General features: G+C 51.5%; 1 protein-coding gene across 3 annotated transcripts in view; it reads left to right on the forward strand.

Moving 5' to 3' along the window:
• LOC139228906 (paired box protein Pax-7) overlaps nt 1–23,206 on the forward strand; it is a 155,877-nt gene that overhangs the window by 98,582 nt on the left and 34,089 nt on the right. For 2 of the 3 annotated variants that reach the window (XM_070860406.1, XM_070860408.1), the window contains 2 exons: nt 9,163–9,328; nt 11,075–11,274. In XM_070860406.1, coding sequence (XP_070716507.1) covers nt 9,163–9,328; nt 11,075–11,274 — 366 coding nt within the window. The remainder of the gene's footprint in view (nt 1–9,162; nt 9,329–11,074; nt 11,275–23,206) is intronic. The other variant, XM_070860407.1, reaches the window with a different exon arrangement.

The following is a 23,206-nucleotide window of genomic DNA, read 5'->3' on the forward strand; positions in this document are numbered from 1 at the left end:
GAAGCCATGTGACGCAAACATGTTCCCCAGTCATGGGACAGACACACAGCCGGGATACTGTGAGAAGTATTCAGTTTCCGAGGAGCACTGATATCATTAACGCTCTGTGACCCCGGCACACACTGCCGAATGGGAGGGATAAGAGCAGGTTAGATAGAGTTTGGTACGGGAACAAATGGGAACAAACAGCACTAAAGAGACTGATGGGCAGCAGTCATCTCACTTACCTTTGTGTCTCTCTCGCACAACACTCAATGGGGGTCATTTTGTAAAATGGGTGAGAGCGAATCAGCAGCCTGTTTTACACCTCTCCCCATTTTTATTTTCACCGTAATGTGGCGTAGAAATTGGTTCAGGCTAAGCCTGTTTTGCAGGCATAAAAAAAACGCCTAGAGGTCCAATATGGCGGCTGCCATGCTGTGCTCATTCCACCCTGGACGTGTGCTGCCCGTCAATTCACTGACAGGGCCACTGGAAGTGTCCACCCGAACGTTTCAGGTCTTTTAACTTATCTTATTATAAAGCCAAGAGGGTGCAGGAGTGCTCCCACTCTCCCCTCCACACCCCCCTCCCCACTCTGCGTCCTCTTCCTACTTGTCCGCTCCTCCTCCCACTCACCCTCTCCCACATCCCCCTATCGCCCTGTCCCGCTCTCTGGCCTTTCCCCCACTAACCCTCTCCCCCACACCCCGCTCTCCCCCCCCCACACCCCCCTCTCCGTCCTCTCCCTACTCATCCGCTCTTCCCCCCACTCTCCCTCTCCCCCACTCCTCCCCCCACTCCCCCTCGCCCACACCCCCCTCTCGCCCTGTCCCGCTCTCTGTCCTCTCCCCCACTAACCCTCTCCCCCACACCCCACTCTCCCCCTTACACCCCCTTCTCTGGGCTCTCCCTACTCATCCGCTCCTCCCCCCACTTCCCCTCCCCACACCCCCCTCTCGCCCTCTCCCCATTCTCCATCCTCTCCCTACTCATCCGCTCTTCCCCCCCACTCCCTCTCTCCCCACTTCCCCACTTCCCCACACCCCCCTCTCCCCCACGGGCCACTCTCCCCACTCTCTGTTCTCTCCCCACTTGCCCCCGCTCCCCCTCTCCCGCTCTCTGTCCTCTCTCCACTCCCCCTCTCCCACTCTGTCCTTTCCCCCCTCCCACGCTCTCCCTCCTCTCCCCCCACTCCCCATCTCCCCCACTCCTCCCCCCACTCCCCCTCGCCCACACCCCCCTCTCGCCCTGTCCCGCTCTCTGTCCTCTCCCCCACTAACCCTCTCCCCCACACCCCACTCTCCCCCTTACACCCCCTTCTCTGGGCTCTCCCTACTCATCCGCTCCTCCCCCCACTTCCCCTCCCCACACCCCCCTCTCATCCTCTCCCCACTCTCCATCCTCTCCCTACTCATCCGCTCTCTCCCCCACTCCCTCTCTCCCCACTTCCCCACTCTCCCTCTCCCGCTCTGTTCTCCCCCCCTTTCCCCCTCTAACCCTTTCCCCTGCTCTCCATCCTCTCCTCCTCTACCCCACTCCCACTCTTTCCCGCTCTCTGTCCACTCCCCCCTCTCCCGCACTCCCTCCTCCTCCCCACTCCCATCCTCTCCTCCTCTCCCCCATCCCCCACTCCCACTCTCTCCCACTCTCTGTCCTCTCCCCTCTCTCCCCCTCCCCTCTCTCCCCCTCTTCCCCCAGTAACCCACTTCTCCACTCATACTCTCCGTCCTCCCGCCCTCTCTTCCCCTTTCCCCATACCCCACTCTCCTCCACGGCCCACTCTCCCCTCACTCTCTGTCCTCTGTTCACCTCTCCCCTTCTCTCCCCACTCGCCACTGCTCCCCCTCTTCCCTTCTCCCCCTCTCCTGCTCTCTGTCCTCCCCCCTCTCCCCCACTAATACTCTCCCCCACTAACCCTCTCCCCCGCTCTCCATCCTCTCCCGCACTCTCCCCCTCCCCACTCCCACGTTCTCCCGCTCTCCATGCTCCCTCTCCTCCCTCCCCCCACCCCCTTCCTCCTCCTCCTCCCACCGAATTCAAGGGTGATCCAATATTTAGGCCTGTTACTCTCTGATCAGACCCTACTTTCTCAGGTGCACCCAGTGAAGGTTATGTCTGGAATATTATTCGATCGCTTCCCGCACTGGCAGACCTGCTCTGCACCGCCACCGCTTTCTGCTTTTATTTCAATCTCGCTTTATGTCTCATTCAATGTGGAAATGCCGCGCGGACCCACTAAAGGGTTAATTGCCGCAAGGATGTAATGTTTTGAGGGAATGCCGATGGTCAACAGTCTCATTTTAGCCACGCCAACCTGCAGAACATTCTGTGAGGAAAACAGTCAAAGTGGCCTTGGAGGAGGCTACGATCGGGAAGGTGTCGAGCCAAAGCTCCCACTCCTGCACTGTGTGAGCTCTGGTGTTTTTGGCTGTGCTCTGTTACACTTCAGCACCTGGAAGACAATTTATCTTCATAAAACAGGCAGGTTCCAATTGAGGGAGCGATTCTGGGCCTCTCCCCTGTGTAAGGGATCACTTACTGGCTTGTCTGACAAATTGCAAGAGCTGATCCTTATCTTCAGCTCCTGGTGTAATTAATCCCAGATCCTCTGTACTGACACAATCCTACCTGTCCGACACTCTTCCAGGCTTTCTCCTGCCTTTATTTCTCGCTCCTTCTTTTCTCATCCCTTTTCTTCCTCTCTAATTCTTTCCTTCTGCCCTTTTTTCCCTTAAATTTTCTGTCCTGCCCTCCCCCCCACCCCCTGCCCAAGATTACAAACTCTGGTTGGATGTATTCCAGGATGCTTCATCACATGATCTCCCACCTCCGACTACCTCCCACCCCATCATTGGTCCCTTGCCACATCCATTCTCATGGACAATCCTGGAAGGTTGGCAACCATAGCACCCCATTAATTATCCTCGCCCCAATCCCCTCCCCAATCACCCTCCCCAATCCCCTCCCCAATCACCCTCACCAATCACCCCCACTAATCACCCTCACCAATCACCCCCACTAATCACCCCTCCTCAATCACCCCCACTAATCACCCCTCCCCAATCACCCCCACTAATCACCCCTCCCCAATCACCCCCACTAATCACCCTCACCAATCACCCCCACTAATCACCCCTCCCCAATCACCCTCACCAATCACCCCCACTAATCACCCTCACCAATCACCCCCACTAATCACCCCTCCTCAATCACCCCCACTAATCACCCCTCCCCAATCACCCCCACTAATCACCCCTCCCCAATCACCCCCACTAATCACCCCTCCCCAATCACCCCCACTAATCACCCCTCCCCAATCACCCCCACTAATCACCCTCACCAATCACCCCCACTAATCACCCCTCCCCAATCACCCCCACTAATCACCCCTCCCCAATCACCCCCACTAATCACCCCTCCCCAATCACCCCCACTAATCACCCCTCCCCAATCACCCCCACTAATCACCCCTCCCCAATCACTCCCACTAATCATCCTCCCCAATCCCATTCCCAATCCCCTCCCCTATTCCCCCCAATCCTGTAACCAATCCCCCCATCCCAATCCCGTTTCCCATCCCCATCCCCTCCCCCAAACCCTCTCCCCCAAACCCTCTCCCCCAAACCCTCTCCCCCAATCCTCTCCTCCATCCCCTCCCCACTAATCCTCCCACCTCCATTGAAGGGTTGTACAGCACTGAAGGCCCCTCACCCAAGTAGCTGTTCTTTCTGTGTGGTCCGTTCAATGTTCCGGAGCGGGATTCCTGGCTGAGTTCTTCCTTTCCTATCCCTACCACAGAGCACCTCGGCCCATGGTAACCTGCCTACTGCCTTTACCAACTGAGGTCAAGGATCTCAACACAGGCCGGGATGGAACCTGGGCTCGTCCTGCTCTGCGTGCGGGGCTCAGTTGCACACTGATACTTTACATTCTTTAAATGTAAATTTGAGGCATTTCACATGCTCAGTGGGACCTGTCTCGGTACCACAGAGAATTTGAACAGCTGAGATAAACAACCTTTTTTTCTGTTGGGTTGCGGAGTATCGGGCAGACTGCAGGAGTTTATGGGACCCCAGGTTCCTCACTCAATCTGCTGCAGGATTACATTTCATTACCAATAAACCTTTATTCTGGTAACTTAATCTGCAGTGAGATACAGTATAAAGGAATCATCGTTCCTTACACAGTCTCCAGCCTCGAGAAGCAGAAACTCCAGACGTTGCCCTCTCTGAGAGACCCATGGTTAGTCTCGGGCTACACGGACAAACATAACCTGGGAAGGGGTTGGGGAAGTGAGATCAACAACAGTCCCATTACCAGGAGAGATGAGGAGAGAGGACAATTTTTGAAAATGGAAGGGGCCTCATTTTGAAGCTACACTGCACGCGCTCTCTGGCTTTAATATCCTTTCTATAATGAGGAGCCGAAAGCTGTGCACAGACCTCTAACTGGGAGCTAAATTTATAATTTCTTCATTACCCTGGGATGGTGGAGTGGAAAATTAGCCAAGCCTCCCACTATCGACTGCTCATTGATCCCTTCAACAGGTGAGAACTGGATGGGATCTGTGATGATATCCAAATTCGCTCAGACCCTTGACACTCGCTGCTGAGGCTGATATATGAAGGATCATCACTGGAATGAGCTGCAAAGAGTTTACCAGCACCCGTGGAACCGTTACCCCAGCAACGACCAGGGCCTTTGGGACAGGGTGGGAGAGGAGAAACACAACTGGAAAAGAGGAGGGGCAGCGACTCCGGTGCGAACTTTGAAATGTGTTCTAGATTGGGAAAAGAATAGTTCATTCATGATCCCCATTCCCTAAATGCATTCCATCTTTAACTGCTCCCCAACTGCAATCTCCAAAGATTTTCTTCAACCACAACACGGCTACTTAAATAAATATTGGGTAAATATTGTTACTGCCCAGTGCCTCCGTCACCCACTGCCCCTCCCCCCACCCCTTTCCCCAAAGGACTGTAGCACACCAGGCAAAGATTAATGTTTAGTTTTTACGGCTCTAGTTCTGACATGCTGCTCTCCTGACTGTGAAATTTAATAATCTGACACAGAATGTAGTTAGAGACAGTGATAAGCAGAGTCGTTTTGGCCAAGCATCTCTAGTGTTACCTCAGGGTGACGCACTGTCTGCTTTGACCAGGGGTTTCTTTTCGAGCCAGGGTTCCCTGCTAAGCACTTTCCCTTCTGAGGGACGGAGTTAAAGAGAACATAAAAGGGAGGAGGGGTTTTGTGGACGGGAAGGGTCAGAGTTCAGCTATCTTGCTGAGAGTTGCAGTGAAATCTATCCGGTGGGGGCAGATGGGAATGTCTGATGTTGACCTGCAGTAAATAACCCACTGCAGACCGCTGTTTGTTTTCTCACAGTCGGACTCCGTACACCAAATCTTGTCTTCCCCTCCATATCATTCTCCATCACTGTTTCCCCGCCCCTGCCCCTGCCCCTGCCGCCTCGGCCTACCTGCCAGTACGAACCGAAGATGCAGAAAAATAAATCCTGAAATTAAATTTGATTTATGACTGAGCTCCCCCACCACAATAGAATTGAGTTTGTAGTGACAAAATTAAGAGAGTAAGCCACTGAACAACACCCATGATTCAAAGGCCTAATAAGAGCCCATTGCAATGGTGCCTGAAGAACTTCTATTTAAGGCCTAAATCGTATCCTAGCAACTGTGTCTGTCCAAGTTTTGACTCAGTGATATGCCATTAAAAAAGCACATGACTGACTTGGGGCTACTGGGCTACGGCAATGCATCATAACTGTGGTGCACTTCTAACTTAAAGCTTTTGAGAGGCCCACTGACAGGCCATAGCAACAGACTACAGTTAGGCTCAAGGCCCACTTGAGGCCCAGTAGTGTGGCCTAGCAACTCAGTGCAGCTGAGAGGACTACTTTAAATCCTAGAAGCATGTGATAGTAATAGAGTGTATTACTCTGTCTATGTAAGGTCTTTTAACGTGTTATAGCAACAGCACAAGTTTGACTCAGACCCAATACTCTGAGCCAAATAACTTGCCATAGTGCCAGGCCATGTCTAGCTATGCCCTTTATACATCTTTGTTCAGGAAGGCAACAGGTTAAGGATGTGTGATGTAAATGTCGAGAAATATTCTGGAGTTTAACTCATTTAGCTTTGGGAGCAGGGAGAAATTTTTACGTTACCTTCCCTCAGCAGATTACATAGGTGGGGTAGGGTCCATTCTTGGGTAAATTGTGCATGGGGTGTGAAAAGTGATTATTTGAGTGAGTTAGAGTTCATGATAGAGTAGAGAGTGTACATGGGCTGTGGGAGGAGATTAAATGGGTGGGTAGAGCCAATGGTAGGGTAGAGTGCACAGGGGCTATGGGAGGAGATTAAGTGGTCTGGTGGGGTCCATGATGAGGTACCACCGGATGCTTCAAAACGATTTGCAGCTAATGAAGTAGGTTAAGTGGGTGGGTAGAGTCGATGATAGGGTAGAGTGTACAAGGGCTTTGGGGAGGAGATTAATTGAGTGAGGTAGAGTTTATGGTAGGGTAGAGTACACAGAGGCTGTGGAAGGAGGTTAAGTGGGTTGGTGGGATCCATGATAGGGTAGAGTGTACAGGGGCCGTGGAAGGAGTAGGATTGATAACTAATTGGCCATTTCCCTTGCTGTGCCTCCGTGGGTTCTCCAGACATTGGCCAAGTATTTCATTGAAACACAACTTTTATAGTGGCCTCTTTTTCTCACTTTTGAGTGGGCTGATATTGGAGACAAATTTGACTCCAGGTGCTAATGGGTTTGGACTAGCTGTTCTAACTTCAAACTGGATATTTTTGAAAGCAATCCTGTTAAAAATGTGTCCTGTGCTCCGAACGTTCTAAAGATGTCATAAATTGAAAAGGCGTCAGTCTTTGCTGTGAAGCCAGGCTTCGCTTCAGAGTGTAATCCCAAGCAGGCTTCCGATGGGTTGCAGTTCGGCCTGTTTTTGTAAAACAAAAGATCTCTGTGTAGCTGGAGGCTCGACGCAAACAACTCCCACTCACAGTCGCAACTGTTACTGTCAATTTTCAGTCGGAGGCAGTCTTGCCCATTTCCCACTCAGTTCCCATAGCAGCCAAACCTTGTGATTCATGCCTCAGTAAGCAGAACCCGCACGGGTCAATTCCATACTGAGGTCTGACTGTAAATATTTTCACACACTCGGTTAGTCTGCACATGGATATGTTTGCGATGCACTTGACATTACTTCACCTTTGACCCTCAGATGTCAGTTCTCTTTTCTTTGTTCTGGGGATGTGAGTCACACTGGCAAAGCCACATTTATTGCCCATCCCTACTTACCCTGAGGGCATTAAGAATCGACCACGTTGGTGTGGGACTGAAGTCACGTGTAGGCCAGACTGGGTAGGGGCGGTAGGGCCCCTTCTCCGAAGGACATAGTGAAGCGATTGGGTTTTTATGACAAACCAACAACTTTCATGGTTATTTTATCTGGTGCCAGGCCTTAAATCACCTGATTTACTGAATTCAATTTCCCAAATTGCACTGGACGGATTTGAACTCACAACCTCTGAATTACTTCACTTCATGTTATGGTACAATAAACTCACTTGTGTGGGTGTGTGTGCAGGTCTGTGCAGGTACCTGTATGTGTCTAGTTCTGGGGTTTCACATGTGTATGGAGCTGTGTATCTATTAGTGCCACTTTGGCTCATAGTCGTTACCTTTCTCCCTGCCATTAAAAGCCTCCTTGGAACCTGTCCTTTTAATATGCTGGGGCAGCACTCAGAGATGCTACAGTGGGCTGCAGTGTCCCTGGGCTAGGAGAAGGGAAGAACCAGCCAGGATTCCTATTCCTGGTCACTACCCCAGTGACTCCTGATGGAAAGCGCACCTGCTCAGAGGACAGAATCCAGCTTGACTGTGATGCCTTTCATCATGGAATAGTCCACCAAATATCAAAGCCTCGGTTCACAGATGGAGGGTAGACGCTTGTGTGAAATACTGGAGGAGGATAACCATTGCTCATGGAACGGAACCCCAATGAGAATCTGCATTTTCAGGTGAAGAAAATGGGAGGGGAGAAAGAGGCGGGCAGGTGCGTGTGGACAGGTGCGTAGTTTTTTTTATTCGTTTATGGGATGCGGGTGTCGCTGACAAGGCCAGCATTTATTGCCCATCCCTAATTGCCCTTGAGAAGGTGGTGGTGAGCCACCTTCTTGAACCGCTGCAGTCCGTGTGGTGAAGGTACTCCCATAGTGCTGTTAGGGAGGGAGTTCCAGGATTTTGACCCAGCGACGATGAAGGAACGATGATATATTTTCAAGTCAGGATGGTGTGTGACTTGGATACGGAATGTGGAGGTGGTGGTGTTCCCATGCGCCTGCTGCTTTTGTCCTTCTAGGTGGTAGAGGTCGTGGGTTTGGGAGGTGCTGCCGAAGAAGTCTTGGTGAGTTGCTGCTGTGCATCTTGTAGATGGTATACACTGCAGCCACGGTACGTCGGTGGTGGAGGGAGTGAATATTTAAGGTGGTGGATGGGGTGCCAATCAAGCAGGCTGCTTGGTCCTGGATGGTGTCGAGCTTCTTGAGTGTTGTTGGAGCTGCATTCATCCAGGCAAGTGGAGAGTATTCCATCACACTCCTGACAAGTGTGGACAAGTGTGCATGGACAATAACAACAACTTGCATTTATATAGGGCCTTTAAGGTAGAACAATCGTCCCAGGCGCTTCGAGAAGCGTAAATCAGCCAAAGCAAAAGATATTAACTGGAGTAACCAAAAGCTTGATCAAAGAGATGGGTTTTATGGAGGGCCTTAAAGGGAGTGCGAGACGGAGCGGTTGAGGGGAGAAATTCCAGTGTGTAAGGCTCAGCTGGGGTGATGGGAGAGGGGATGCACAAGAGGTCAGAGTTGGAGGAACAGAGAGCTGGGGGTGGGGGGAGGGGAGAGGGAAACAAGGAAGTGATCTTGTCTATGATCAAGACCATGGACGGAGTGAGAGCAAGGTCAAGGAAATAGCCACACACAGGATACATTTTTCATTTGTGAAATTCGGAATGAGGAGAATTAAGAGTGTGCTGGGCATTTCTCTCTCTGCCACCGCCCGGGTGCCCCATTCTCTGCTCTAGCTTAACTCTCCTGAGCAGTAGATTTCTGCTGCACTCGGTAATAATCTTTCTCCAATTTTCAGGTGTGGTTCAGTAATCGTCGTGCACGGTGGCGTAAGCAGGCCGGAGCCAACCAGCTGGCAGCTTTCAACCACCTGTTGCCCGGAGGCTTCCCGCCCACTGGAATGCCAACCTTGCCCCCGTACCAGCTGCCTGAGTCGTCGTACCCAACAACTGCCCTCTCCCAAGGTAAGGGCAACATCCAGTACAACACGGCAGCTTGCCAAACAACATGGTGGTGAAATTGGCCTTCGGTAGCAGTGCCAAACGGGCTTGTAGCGAATCAGCTGCCTGTTCTACACCACTCCGACAGACAAGACGATCGGACGTGGTCCAGAACCAGCTGCTATTCATTACAAACCTGTTTCACACTCCTGGCAAAGACCAATTCCACCCCCGTGTTTGGTCGAACTGACACTCGGGAGTCAACATCACAGTGACCATTTGGGGGCGATGTGGTGCAGTGGAATCTCCGACTGATCTGGAACCTGTCTGATTTTCATGCTATTGATTTCAATGGAACTATAAATGAGGCATGTTGTAGCCGGAATGAGCGATTCTCTCCTGTTTACTGTTCAACAAGGTGGAACCTACCACCCCAGAAATCTCAGACACATTCTTAAAATCTGATGATTAGCATGTTAAGGAACTCTTCCACTGACTCAGGGCCTCTATCCTTTGCCTGTGCAGACTTGGCTGATCTCTGCCAGGTCAGCTGAAAGGGGCAGCACAACGCCTCCGTGCCACTGGGTTGGGGAGGGCAAGGATGAGCCAGGGTTCCTGCTTCTGAATGCTGTCTAGTCACGCCTGCTGGAAAGTGTGATCATTAGAGGGTGTCGGGCTCATCTACGATGCCCCTGTGTCCGCTAACACTGATCAGGCATTAGCTACTGGTAGCAGGCGTTGACCAGCTGCCAGTGCTTGTGGAACCACAAGAGGGGAGGCGGAGGGGATAAAAGGGGAAGGGAGGAGAGGGGAGGGGAGATGAGAGGGGAGGGGAAGGGAGAAAAAGAGGTGATGAGGGGAGGAGGGGAAGTGAGGCTATAAGGGGAGGAGAGGGGGAGAGGAGGGGAGGTGAGGAGAAAAGAGGGGGCGGGGAGAGTAGAGGAGGGGAAGGGAGGAGATAAGGGGAAAGAAGGGGGAAAAGAGGGGAGGAAAGGGAAGGGGAGCAGAGGGGATGGTTAGGGAGAAGAGAGGTGAGGAGGAAAGGGGAGGAGGAGAAGGGAGGGGAGTAGGAGGAGAGGAGAGGAAAGTAGGGCGGGGTGGGGAGGAGAAAAGGATAGGGGAGTGGGAGAGCAAAGGGAAGGGAGAGATGAGGAGGAGGAGAGAAGAGGAGAGGAGGGTGGGGTGCGGAGGAGAGGTGAGGGGAGGAGAGGAGGGGAGGAGGAGAGGAGGGAGGAGTGGGGAGGAGGGGAGTAGGAGAGGAGAGGAGGGAGGGTTGGGGAGGAGGAGTGGGGAGGAGAGAAGGTAGGAGTGGGGAGGAGGGAAGGAGGAGAGGAGGAGAGGAGGGTGGGGTGCGGAGGATGGGTGAGGGGAGGAGAGGAGGGGAGGAGGAGAGGAGGGAGGAGTGGGGAGGAGGGGAGTAGGAGAGGAGAGGAGGGAGGGTTGGGGAGGAGGAGTGGGGAGGAGGTAGGAGTGGGGAGGAGGGAAGGAGGAGAGGAGGAGAGGACAGGAGGGAAGGGTGCGGAGGAGGGGGGAGGGGAGGAGGGGAGGAGAAGAGGAGGGAGGAGTGGGGAGGAGGGAGGGGAGAAGGCGAGGAAAGGAGGGTGGGGTGCGGAGGAGGGGGGAGGGAAGGAGAGAAGGGGAGGAGGGGAGGAGAGAAGGGGAGGAGGAGAGGAGAGGAGGGAGGGGTGGGGAGGAGGTGGGGGAGAGGAAATACATTGTGGATGTGATGTAACATGTGACGAAATGATTGTGGCGTGTGATTGGTCGCAGATGGAGGAAGCACTGTCCACAGGCCGCAGCCTCTCCCGCCCTCGTCTATGCATCAGAGCGGCCTGGCAGCGGCAGCAGAGACTGGCTCCTACGGCCTAACGTCCAATCGGCACACCTTCTCCAGCTACCCCGACAGCTTCATGAACCCAACAGGACCCAACAACCCCATGAACCAGGTCAGCAATGGACTCTCTCCACAGGTCAGCCTCCACACAGTCGTTTTCCCGAACATCTCTGGCACAGCTGCTCACTGTTAGCCCCCTCCCCCAACCCCCGTGATTAAAGCTCACCCCAAATCAAGTCAGTCATTGACACAGGCAGTAGTGCCAATGTTCAGTGCGAGCCCCTCACTGCTACTGCCACGCCAAATAACTCATCCAATTGGTACAGCCTGGACTTCGTAACAAGGTACGTCTATGCTGGTTCTCTGAGCTCAATGGAATATTCAGATAATCAAACGGTCATTTCCAAATGGATCGGAATCCATTAGGTGAAGGCCAAAGGCCACAGTGCAGTCCAGCACCCAGACTGAAAAGAGTGAAAGACAAATTGCGACAAATCAGGAAACATTGGTTGACGAACAACCAGCTTGAGGTTGAGGGTCTGGAAGACTTAGAGAGGGGAGAACACCTACAGTATTGAGGTCCTGGGATAGACTGAGTTTGAGCGGCGAACGACACAGCATGTGCTGATTGCAACACAGTGTTGTTAGGAAAGAAAGAAGAAAGAAAGATTTGCATTTTTATAGTGCCTTTCACCACCACCGGACGTCTCAAAGTGTTTTACAGCCCATGAAGTACTTTTGGAGTGCAGTCACTGTTGTAATGTGGGAAACGTGGCAGCCAATTTGCGCACAGCAAGCTCCCACAAACAGCAATGTGATAATGACCGGATAATCTGTTTTTGTTATGTTGATTGAGGGATAAATATTGGCCAGGACACCAGGGAGAACTCCCCTGCTCTTCTTCGAAATAGTGCCATGGGATCTTTTACGTCCACCCGAGAGGGTAGACGGGGCCTCGGTTTAACCTAAAAGACAGCACCTCCGACAGTGCAGCGCTCCCTCAGCACTGCATTGGCGTGTCAGCCTAGATTTAAGATTTAGAAAGGGAAGTGTGTTTAGGACGGGGCATTCAGAGCTTCAAAAGGACAAGAAAGGAAAGATCGGGAGCACTGATCGATAAAACATGAGAGAGATTAGAGTGTTTGCAATGTAAAGAGGGAAAGTGGGAGCTAGAGGTAAGCGATGGACCCAACAATCTTTACCTTGTGTTCAGTACCGGAGTATGAGAGGGATTAGAGGGACTTCCCCAGATACAGGAGTGAGAGAGGGGTTAGAGGGACCTCCCCAGATACAGGAGTGAGAGAGGAGTTAGAGTGACCTCCCCAGATACAGGAGTGAGAGAGGGGTTAGACAGATCTCCCAGATACAGGAGTAAGAGAGGGGTTAGAGGGGCCTCCCAGATACAGGAGTGAGAGAGGGATGAGAGGGGCCTCCCAGAAAGAGGAGTGAGAGAGAGGGGTTAGAGGGGCCTCCAAAATACAGGAGTGAGAGAGGGGTTAGAGGAGCCTCCCAGATACAGGAGTGAGAGAGCGGTGAGAGGGGTTAGAGGGGCCTCCCAGATACAGGAGTGAGAGAGGGATGAGAGGGGTTAGAAGGACCTCCCAGATACAGGAGTGAGAGAGGGTTGAGAGGGGCCACCCCAGATACAGAAGTGAGAGAGGGGTTAGAGGGACCTCCCCAGAAACAGGAGTGAGAGAGGGACCTCCCCAGATACAGGAGTGAGAGAGGGGAGAGAGGGGTTAGAGGGACCTCCCAGATACAGAAGTGAGAGAGGGTTGAGAGGGGCCACCCCAGATACAGAAGTGAGAGAGGGGTTAGAGGGACCTCCCCAGAAACAGGAGTGAGAGAGGGACCTCCCCAGATACAGGAGTGAGAGAGGGACCTCCCCAGATACAGGAGTGAGAGAGAGACCTCCTCAGATACAGGAGTGAGAGAGGGACCTCCCCAGATACAGGATTGAGAGAGGGACCTCCCCAGATACAGGAGTGAAAGAGGGACCTCCCCAGATACAGGAGTGAGAGAGGGACCTCCCCAAATACAGGAGAGGGACCTCCCCAGATACAGGAGTGCGAGAGGGACCTCCCCAGATACAGGAGTGAGAGAGGGACCTCCCCAGATAAAGGAGTGAGAGAGAGAGACCTCCCCAGATACAGGAGTGAGAGAGGGACCTCCCCAGATACAGGAGTGAGAGAGGGACCTCCCCAGATACAGGAGTGAGAGAGAGACCTCCCCAGATACAGGAGTGAGAGAGGGACCTCCCCAGATACAGGAGTGAGAGAGGGACCTCCCCAGATACAGGAGTGAGAGAGGGACCTCCCCAGATACAGGAGTGAGAGAGGGACCTCCCCAGATACAGGAGTGAGAGAGGGACCTCCCCAGATACAGGAGTGAGAGAGGGACCTCCCCAGATACAGGAGTGAGAGAGGGACCTCCCCAGATAAAGGAGTGAGAGAGAGACCTACCCAGATACAGGAGTGAGAGAGGGACCTCCCCAGATACAAGAGCGTGAGAGAGGGCTTTCATTAGAAATGGGGACCAGAATCCCATTTCTCAGCCCAGAGAGTCAGCACCTTCAGGAAAGGGGTTGAGACAAGGGGACAGGGAATGCTGAACTGATTGAATCCTTTCCCACTTCAGGCTGGTCAGTCGGTGAGACCCACACTCGAAGCATTAAGCCCTGTTCTGGACTGCGTTCAATTTCTCATGACCTGACTCCCTGTTAGTGGGCGGGGCAGTGGGTATGACACATTTGCCGGAAAGTTCTTCATTTTCATGTTCCCTGTGGAGCAAAAAGCTTGTCTGAGAAGCGGATCTTAGTAGCACCTGGTACGGTCCGAACAATGTCTGCACTCTAACTTGGCAGGGCCGCCTTGCAGCCACATGGCATGACATATCATCATGATCTTATGGCAGGGCTATGGAAAGCTAAGCTCCCCCCATCCTCAGGGGGCTGTTAAATACTTTGCACAGATTTCTAGCTGTGTTCTTGCTCTGGTTGAAAGTTCCTTTCTTCGGCTTCCACCCCCTTTTGGAACAAATCCCGTTTTTTTTTCAGTAATCCCAGTAAAATGTTCTCACTCGATCTGTGCTACTGTTTCTCCGAGATACTTGAGTGGGCTGCCTCACAGTCATCTTGTAACCTTGATAAGCACAACACTTTTCTTAAACTGTGTAATGTTAAATCAAGTGCTTTTGTGTTACTTACTTGAACAAACTCCAAAACAGGGGATTGAAGAGAGAGAATCTGTAAGCAAGAGAGAGAGTGAGTGACTGTGAAAGAGAGACAGAGAGAGATAGAGAGATTCTGTGTGAGAGAGAGGGAGAGAAAATCTGAGAGCAAGGGAAGACTGAGGAAGAGACTGTGAATGAGAGACTGAGAAACTATGACAGGCACGGAGATTGAGAGACAGACTCACAGAGAAACACATGGATCCAGACAAGCAGGCAGAGACAAAGAGAGAGGGAAAGAGACAGACAAATACAGAGATAGAGAGCGAGCGTGTACTGATCATGTTATGTATGTAACTATGTAATACTTGCCACCAGAGGGCATGACTGTTGGAGTCCTAATGGTCACCTGCACACACGTGCAGGGCCAGTATAAAAGGTTGGCTGCCATGTTGTTTAGGCACTCTGAAGTAATAAAGAAGACTAAGGTCACACTAAGTTTAGCTCACAGTACTCAGCCTCATGGAGTTCTTCTATACACAATAGATCGGAGGAGCAGATGCTCTCTCTGTTGGGAGGGATACCTCAGCTATCAGTTTGTTGTTAATTTAATGCAAATTTTACTTAAAAACATTCAAATTATATTTCCACATTAAACAGTCCCCTGCAGCACTAACCATCAGGCGGAGCTGTTAACCTGTGTGGGCTTCTGGTGCTGCTGAGCCCATGGATCTCCCACCCTGGCCTCTTAGATCCATGCCACACTGATAATTCAGCCTCAGCGCAAAGGACCACTTGCACAGCAAGGTCCGGCTCGCGGGGAAATCCAAACAGGATGTCCCACCCGAGTGCCAAGCCCCTATAACTGATTGAGGTACAGACCAGGCACAGTGCACGTTCCCTCTACACTTCTAGAGGAGGATGCGAAACAGGGCAGAACTTCCAGCTGCCTTATTATTGCCTCCTGACCCTGTCCCAAAGGGGCACTTGTCACCGAATTGAGGTACTTAAACTGATTAAAGGAATTGCTAGCTAGACGGGTGGGGGAGTCTAGAACAGGGAGGCATAACCCTAAAATTGGAGCCAGGCCATTCAGGTGCGATGTCAGGAAGCACTTCTTCACACACAGGGTTCGTTCAACCTGACTGCCTGCCTCTCTTCCGCTCTTACATCCGGTCCAGGGTGTCCTTGGAGATGGAGCACGCGGTGTCCACCGGTACGCTCGCGGCCTTCCGCGAGAGGTGGGCACCGGAGGGACTGGAGTGCATCATCACGGCCCGGCAACCAAATTTTAATTTGATTTTACGTTTTAAAGTTTAATTTGTTTTAATTGCCGGTGCTTTTAGTGTCCCCTTCCCTTTTATAGGGGGCACCGGAGAAATTGTGATTTTAGTGCCCAAAAAAAAAAAAAAAAAAGGAAAAAAAGGGCCTTGTAAATGTCTGGTGTGTCACCCAGGTCGGGTGGCACAGTTTAATGTTTATGTTTTGCAGGTAGACTCTAAAAGAGTTTCACACACAGGGTAGTGGGAATCTGGAGCTATCTCGCCCCCAAAAAGCTGCTGAGGCTGGGGGGTTCAATTGAAAATTTCAGAACTGAAATTGATAGATTTTTGCTGGGTAAGGGCATTAAAGGTTACAGAAACAAAGCAGGTAGATAGAGCTAAGATCAGCCACGGACTAATTGAACGGCGAAACAGACTCAAGGGGTTGAATGAGCTCCTCCTGTTCCTGTGTGTCTGACCATCTAGAGCACTGTTGTGGTGCCCACCACACATGGGGATCTGAATTCTCAGTAGTGTCCCATTGCAGGATAGGTGGGATCAAGGAAAGGAAGGAGGTGAATTTCAGAGCCTAAAAGCCTTGCAGTTTTCACTGGAGCCCAATTTCCAGAATACCAGTAAAAAGCCCTGCAATCAATATTCAGTGATGCCCCCAGATATGCCAAGATTCAGGCACAAACACATCCATTGGTGTAGTACACTCAGTTGCATAGCATCACAATGCCCCGCCCATTTGTGGGTGGGCATATTATGTGTCCCTGTCCACTTCTGCCACAATTCCTGACAGGCGGATGAAGGAGCGCGAATTCTACAAGACCAGGTCCCACCCATATTCTGTTGCTTTGGCAACCAGAATTTCATTCTCCTGATCTCTCGGGCTAGCAGAAAACACCAGGAGGCTAAAAAAACCAAATTAAGTTTATTAAGGAATAAGATTACAAAAAAACAGGAGTTACAGGGCCCAACAGTATGAGGGAGCAGGATTAACATCAGTGGAGACAGAATCATTAATGCAGAGTGGTGGCCTGTCAGTTCTATCTCAATGAGAACGTTTTAACAAATGTTTTACAGTCTGCTTTCATTCTCTTTCTCCAGTTGTTTGATAGCTCTGTTTGCTGGATTATTGTATTATTATTACCAACAATGTCAGTCATTAGGGGGGCAGCCATTATGGTGAAAGGGGGGTCCCAGGCGAAGAGTCGCGCTCGTGGAGGGTGTGGATGCAGGGAGGGAGGTCACGGAGAGTGTGGGTCCAAGGAGGGGTGTCACGGAGGGTGGGGGTCCAGGGAGGGGGGTCTGTGGGGGTCTGGAGGGCGTGGTCTGTGGGGGGTCGGGATCTGTAGGGGTCAGGGTCTGTGGGGGTCGGAGTCTGGGGGGAGTTGAGATCTGTGAAGGTCAAGGTCTGGGAGGTCTGGGGGGCATCTGTGTGGGTTGGGATCTGTGGGGGTCCGGGGGATTGGGGTCTGTGGGGGTCTGCGGGGGATGGTGGGGGTCTGTGGGGGGTGGTGGGGATCTGCAGGGGATGGTGGGGGTCTGTGGGAGATGGTGGGGTCTGTGGGGGGATGGTGGGGGTCTGTGGGGATCTGCGGGGGATGGTGGGGGTCTGTGGGGAGTGGTGGGGTCTGTGGGAGATGGTGGGGGTCTGTGGGGGGATGGTGGGGGTCTGTGGGGATCTGCGGGGGATGGTGGGGATCTGTGGGGGGTGGTGGGGGTCTGCGGGGGATGGTGGGGTTCTGTGGGAGATTGTGAGGGTCTGTGGGAGATGGTGAGGGTCTGCGGGCGAGGGTGGTGGTCTGTGGGGGAAGTGGGGGTCTGTAGGGGTCTGTGGGGGATGGTGGGGTCTGTGAAGGAAGGTGGGGTCTGTGGGGGATGGTGGATGTCTGCGGGGGTCTGTGGGGAATGGTGGGGGTCCGCGGGAGTCTGTGGGGGTTGTGGTCTATGGGGTTCTGGGGGTGGGGTCTGTGGGGGTCTGTGGGGGTTGGTGGGGGTCTGGGGGTCTGCGGGGGTCTGCGGGGGATGGTGGGGGTCTGTGGAGGATGGTGGGGGTCTTTGTGGTTCTGTGGGGAATGGTGGGGGTCTGTGAGGGTCTGCGGGGGATGGTGAGGATTTGTGGGGGATGGTGGGGGGTCTGTGGGGGTCTGTGAGGGTTGGGGTCTGCGGGAGTCTGATTGTTCTCAACACTTCTAATTATCTCCTTGTGCAACCAAACAATTGGTGACTTTAATCCTCCTGAATGGAAGCTCTTTATTGGACACAGCGACTCATCATCAGGAGCCAAGTGGCCTTGTTTCGCTTTATTTTATTTTACTAGATAAGTAAGAAGAGAGAAATTTGTGAATCTTTGTAATTAGAATATGGGCTGATTAGTCGGAGGGAGCTGGGCTCCATTTGATGTTCAGCGAGCCGCTATCACCTCGGTGAGTGCAGTGCGAGGGAATGAGAGAGATCCTCGCATCCCTTTGATCCACCGCCCCAGGCTCGCTTCACAACCACTTCCAGTCTGACTGAGCGAGTGGTTTTCAGTTATTCCTGGCAAGTGTCTGTCGGAGATAAGAGCAGATCCCCAGCACTGTGCAGAACCCTCCGCACCAGCAGCTGGTAAACTGTAGAAATACAATAAAATATATATATCTGGAACAGAGAACTCCGGTACAGGTGCTTCAGAATATATTAAATACTTTGTCATGTTGAGGCAGACATCTCGTAAATACTTTCGCTCTCTCTCTGTAAATCTTTGCCTGTCTCTCTGGCTATAGGTTTGAAATTATGATTGCTGTTGCTCTCCTCCGAGCCGAGATGTGTTTGTACAAATATTGTCCGCACTCTTTTCCACAATGCAGAGGTTAATGCCTCCGATAAAATAGCATCGTTAGGAATTTCATCCAAGTATGTTATCATTCACGGGAAAATAGCACTCGATACAGTCTATCCCTTCTCTCTCTCTCCCCATCCCTTTCTCTCTCTGTCCTCTTTCTCTGCTTGTCTCACTCTCTCTCCCTATCTCTGTCACTGTCAGTCTCTCTCTCCCTTCTCCCTCTCTCACCCTCTCTTTCTCCTTCCCTCCCGCTCTCCCTGACTCCCTCTGTCTCTCTCTCCCTCCTTTTACTCCCTCCCTCTCTTATTCTCCCTTCCTCGCCACCAATCTCCCTACTCTCCCTCCTTCACCCTCCCTCACTCTCTCTTCCCTCCTTCACTCTTCCTCCCTCTACCTCCCTCTCTCTCCCTTGCCCTCTCTCTCCCTCTCCCTACCTCCCTCTTCCTACTTCCCTCTCCCTTCCTCCCTCCCCCTCTCCTTCTTTCTCCCTACCTTCCACTCCCTCCCTCCCTCTTCCTAACTCCCTCTCCCTCCCACACTCTCCCTCGCTCACTCTTCCTCCCTCACTCTCTCTCCCTCTCTACTTCCCTCCCTCCCTCTCTCGCTCTCTCTCTCTCTCCTTCTCTCCCTCCCTCTCCCTCCCTCACCTTCCCTCTCTCCCTCCCTCACCTTCCCTCTCTCCCTCCCTCACCTTCCCTCTCTCCCTCCCTCACCTTCCCTCTCTCCCTCCCTCACCTTCCCTCTCCCTCTCTCCCTCTCTCACATTCCCTCTCTCCCTCCCTCACATTCCCTCTCTCCCTCCCTCACATTCCCTCTCTCTCTCTCCCTCCCTCACATTCCCTCACTGTCCCGCCCTTCCTTCCTCATGTTCCCTCTCTTCCTCCCTCACATTATTTTTCTTCCTCCCTCACATTTCCTCTCTCCCTCCCTCATATTCCCTCACGTTCCCTCTCTCTCTCCCTTCCTCACTCTTGCTCCCTCTCCTCCGAGCTCCCTCCCCCTATCGAGCACTCCCAGAGCCATTCTGTATCTGTTTGCATGGCTCTGATGTCTCTGATTCTTTAATGCTTCTTGTACAACAGGCGGTGGATCAGGGATGATGATGTGGTGACAAACAGACAGATATCGAAAGCCTGCTCGAGACGGAAAGGTCAATTGGGCGCATGTGCTTTCCGTTAGTTACAAATACCAGACTGACAGGGGCGGGCCCTGTGATTAATCCCTGGCCTTCTCCAAGCCCGGCTTCTTCCTTTTCTCACCCTGGGACTGTGGATGATTCTGTGGAGCAGAGTTGGAGAGTAAAATTCACTGTTAGCCACCACTGTTATTCACCATGGGCTGTGAGAGTGTTTACTCTTTCACCATCGAGCAAGGTCACAATCAACACCACAGATTCTTGCTGCAATCTCCACCTCATTCTCTCATTCCAAAGTCATACAATCATAGAATGATACAACACAGAAGGAGGCCATTCGGCCCATCGTGCCTTTGCCGACTCTTTGCTGGAGTTATCCAATTAGTCCCACTCCCCCCGCTCTTTCCCCATAGCTCTTCAAGTAGTTATCCAATTCTCCTTTGTAAGTTACTCTTCAATCTGCTTCCATCACCCTTTCAGGCAGTGCTTTCCCGATCGTAACGCACTGTGTAAAAAAAAAACCTCTGTCTCCCCTCCAGTTCTTTTACCAATTACCTTAAATCTGTGTCCTCTGGTTACGAACTCATCTGCCAGTGCAAAAAGGTTCTCCTTCTTTACTCCATCAAAACCCTTCATAATTTGGGGTCAGCTGCCACAATGTCACTGACACTCCCCGCGACTGTCATTTCTCCCTCCGCTCCAGGTGTGATTTGGCATCGCCAGCAGTTTCCTGGCGAGCTGTGGTGTGGGCTCAAAGAGCAGCCCCTTCACATCCTCTGCACTCACTCTTGCCAAAGTTCCTTCCCTCTGCTCTTTCCCATCTCCCGAGGTTTGCTGGCTCCTTGCTGGGGTACTGGCCCTCTGATACCTCCGTCTTTTCCGGGTGCAGCCGCACAATGGGTGCCAGCAGGCTATTGCACTGGAGAAGTATTCACACGCAAGCCTGATGCTGAGCTGGTCACACATACACACGGTCTCTGTCACATGCACTCCTTCTAGCAAGGGTCGGTGGATACCGATCAGGAGGGGGATCGCTGACTGATTTCTCCCCTCCTGTCTGACTCAGTATTACACCAGGCACTGAGCCATTGAGGGATCAGCAGCAGGTTTATTATATAAATAAAACGTGTTGTGTAAAAGAATCATACTTCACTCCTATCATACTTAGTGATAATGGCCCTATTATACAGCAGTGTAACCACAAACCCACTGGAAGCAGCCGCATGGGAGATCCACTTGTGAGTGTGTACATTGTGTGAGTGTGAGTGTGAATGAGTGTGTATGTGTGTGCTTATGAATGTGTACGTGTGTGTGAGTGTGTACTTGTGTGTGAGTGCGAGTGTGTACATGTGTCAGAGAGTGTGAGTATGTACCTGTGTGAGCATGTATGTGTGTGTTACTGTGCCAATGGAATCTTGGCCTTTATTACAAAGTGGATGGAGTATAAAAGCAGGGAAGTCTTGTTACAGCTGTACAGGGTATTGGTGAGGCCACACCTGGAATACTGCGTGCAGTTTTGGTTTCCATATTTACGAAAGGATATACTTGCTTTGGAGGCAGTTCAGAGAAGGTTCACTAGGTTGATCCCGGGGATAAGGGGGTTGACTTATGAGGAAAGGTTGAGTAGGTTGGGCCTCTACTCATTGGAATTCAGAAGAATGAGAGGTGATCTTATAGAAACGTATAAGATTATGAGGGGGCTTGACAAGGTGAATGCAGAGAGGATGTTTCCACTGGTGGGGGAGACTAGAACTAGAGGGCATGATCTTATAATAAGGGGCCGCACATTTAGAACTGAGATGAGGAGAAATTTCTTCTCTCAGAGGGTTGTGAATCTATGGAATTCGCTGCCCCAGAGAGCTGTGGAAGCTGGGACATTAAATAAATTTAAGACCGAAATAGACAGTTTCTTGAGCAATGGGGGGATGAGGGGTTATGGGGAGCAGGCAGGGAAGTGAAGCTGAGTCCATGATCAGATCAGCCATGATCTTATTGAATGGCGGAGCAGGCTCGAGAGGCTTTATGGCCTACTCCTGCTCCCATTTCTTATGTTCTTATGTACGTGTGTGTGTGGTTGTGTATGTACAGGTATATAATTTTCTATGTATATAATCTGTGTATGTATATTTGTGTGAATGTCTAAATGATTGTTTGTGTCTGTATGAATACTTGTATGTTTATACATGTGTGTGTCCGTATGTTTTGGTAGATCTGCCTATGTGTGACTATGAGTGCGCGTGAATATGTGAACATCTATATCTGTATAGGGTTATGTATGTGTGTGTGGGCACTCTCAGGGCTAAATACATGTTCCGTCGGAGTTGGCACTCAGGATTATATCTTTGCCCACTCGGAGTCGGCACTCTTGGGGTTAAACCCATGCCCACTTGGAGTCGGCACTCTCAGGGTTAAACCCGTCCCCACGCGGAGTCAGCACTCTAAGGGTTAAACCCATGCTCCGTCGGAGTCGGCACTCTAAGGGTCAAACCCGTTCCCACTCAGAGTTGGCACTCGAAGGGTTAAACCGTTGCCCACTCAGAGTTGTCAGCACTCTCAGGGTTAAACCGGTCCCTATGCGGAGTCGGCACTCTAAGGGTTAAACCCGTGCTCCGTCGGAGTCGGCACGCTAAGGGTTAAACCATTGCCCACTCAGAGTCGGCACTCCAAGGGTTAAACCCGTGCCCACTCGGAGTTGTCAGCTGGTGACTGCTCCAAGTGGCTGCTCGTCTTCACTCAGACTCCAGCTGAGCCTATTTCACTATTTATTTACATGTAATTATGTCTGTAAGGTGCAGTTATTAACTCTGTCAACAGCAATTTGCTTTGACATTTCTCACTTTGCCTCTTCCCCACTGTTCTCGCTCAAAACCGCTTGCCACTCAGAACCTGCTCTGGGTTTTCTCTTCAAACTGCGGCGCAGATTCATAACAGACCTGTGCTTCCACTATTAATCTCAGCGGTTTCATTCACTGCTCGACTATCTGGCAAGCTGTGTATGGAAAGCATTTTTTTTACACTTGTTGGTGAATCTGAACTCGGAAACTGACAGATTCTCCGAATAAATTTGCGTCAAAGGTTCTTTGAAATGAAACTTTAATGTGAAATATTAACCTCTCATTAATCGGTCGCAGTTTGTAACAGAGAGCAGCTGTTCCAGTGGTTGTCATGTTTGTAAACCTCGAAACATGCTCACACCTAAATAGAGTCATAGAGTCATTATGGCACAGAAGGACACCATTCGGCCCATCGAGTCCATGCCGGCTCTCTGTAGAGCAATGCAGTCAGTCCCATTCGCCGCTCTATCCCCGTTAGCTTGCAAGTTTATTTCCCTCAAGTGCCTATCCAATTTCCTTTTGAAATCATTGATCATCTCCACTTCCACCATCCTCGCCGGCAATGAGTTCTAGGTCATTACCACTCGCCGCGTAAAAAAGTTCTTCCTCACATTCCCCCTGTATCTCTTGCCCAAAACCTTAATTATGAGTCCTCTGGTTTTGTACCATCAGCTAATGGGAACAGCTTTTCTTTGTCTACCTTACCTAAACCTGTCATAATCTTGTACCCTCTATCAAATCTCCCCTCAACCTCCTTTAAATCCAAGGAGAACAACCCTTCTCCAACCTAACCTTGTAGCTAAAATCGCTCATCCCTGGAACCATTCTGGCGAATC

This window comes from Pristiophorus japonicus, chromosome 18 (genome assembly GCF_044704955.1).
Source record: "Pristiophorus japonicus isolate sPriJap1 chromosome 18, sPriJap1.hap1, whole genome shotgun sequence".
NCBI classification, from domain to species: Eukaryota; Metazoa; Chordata; class Chondrichthyes; family Pristiophoridae; genus Pristiophorus; species Pristiophorus japonicus.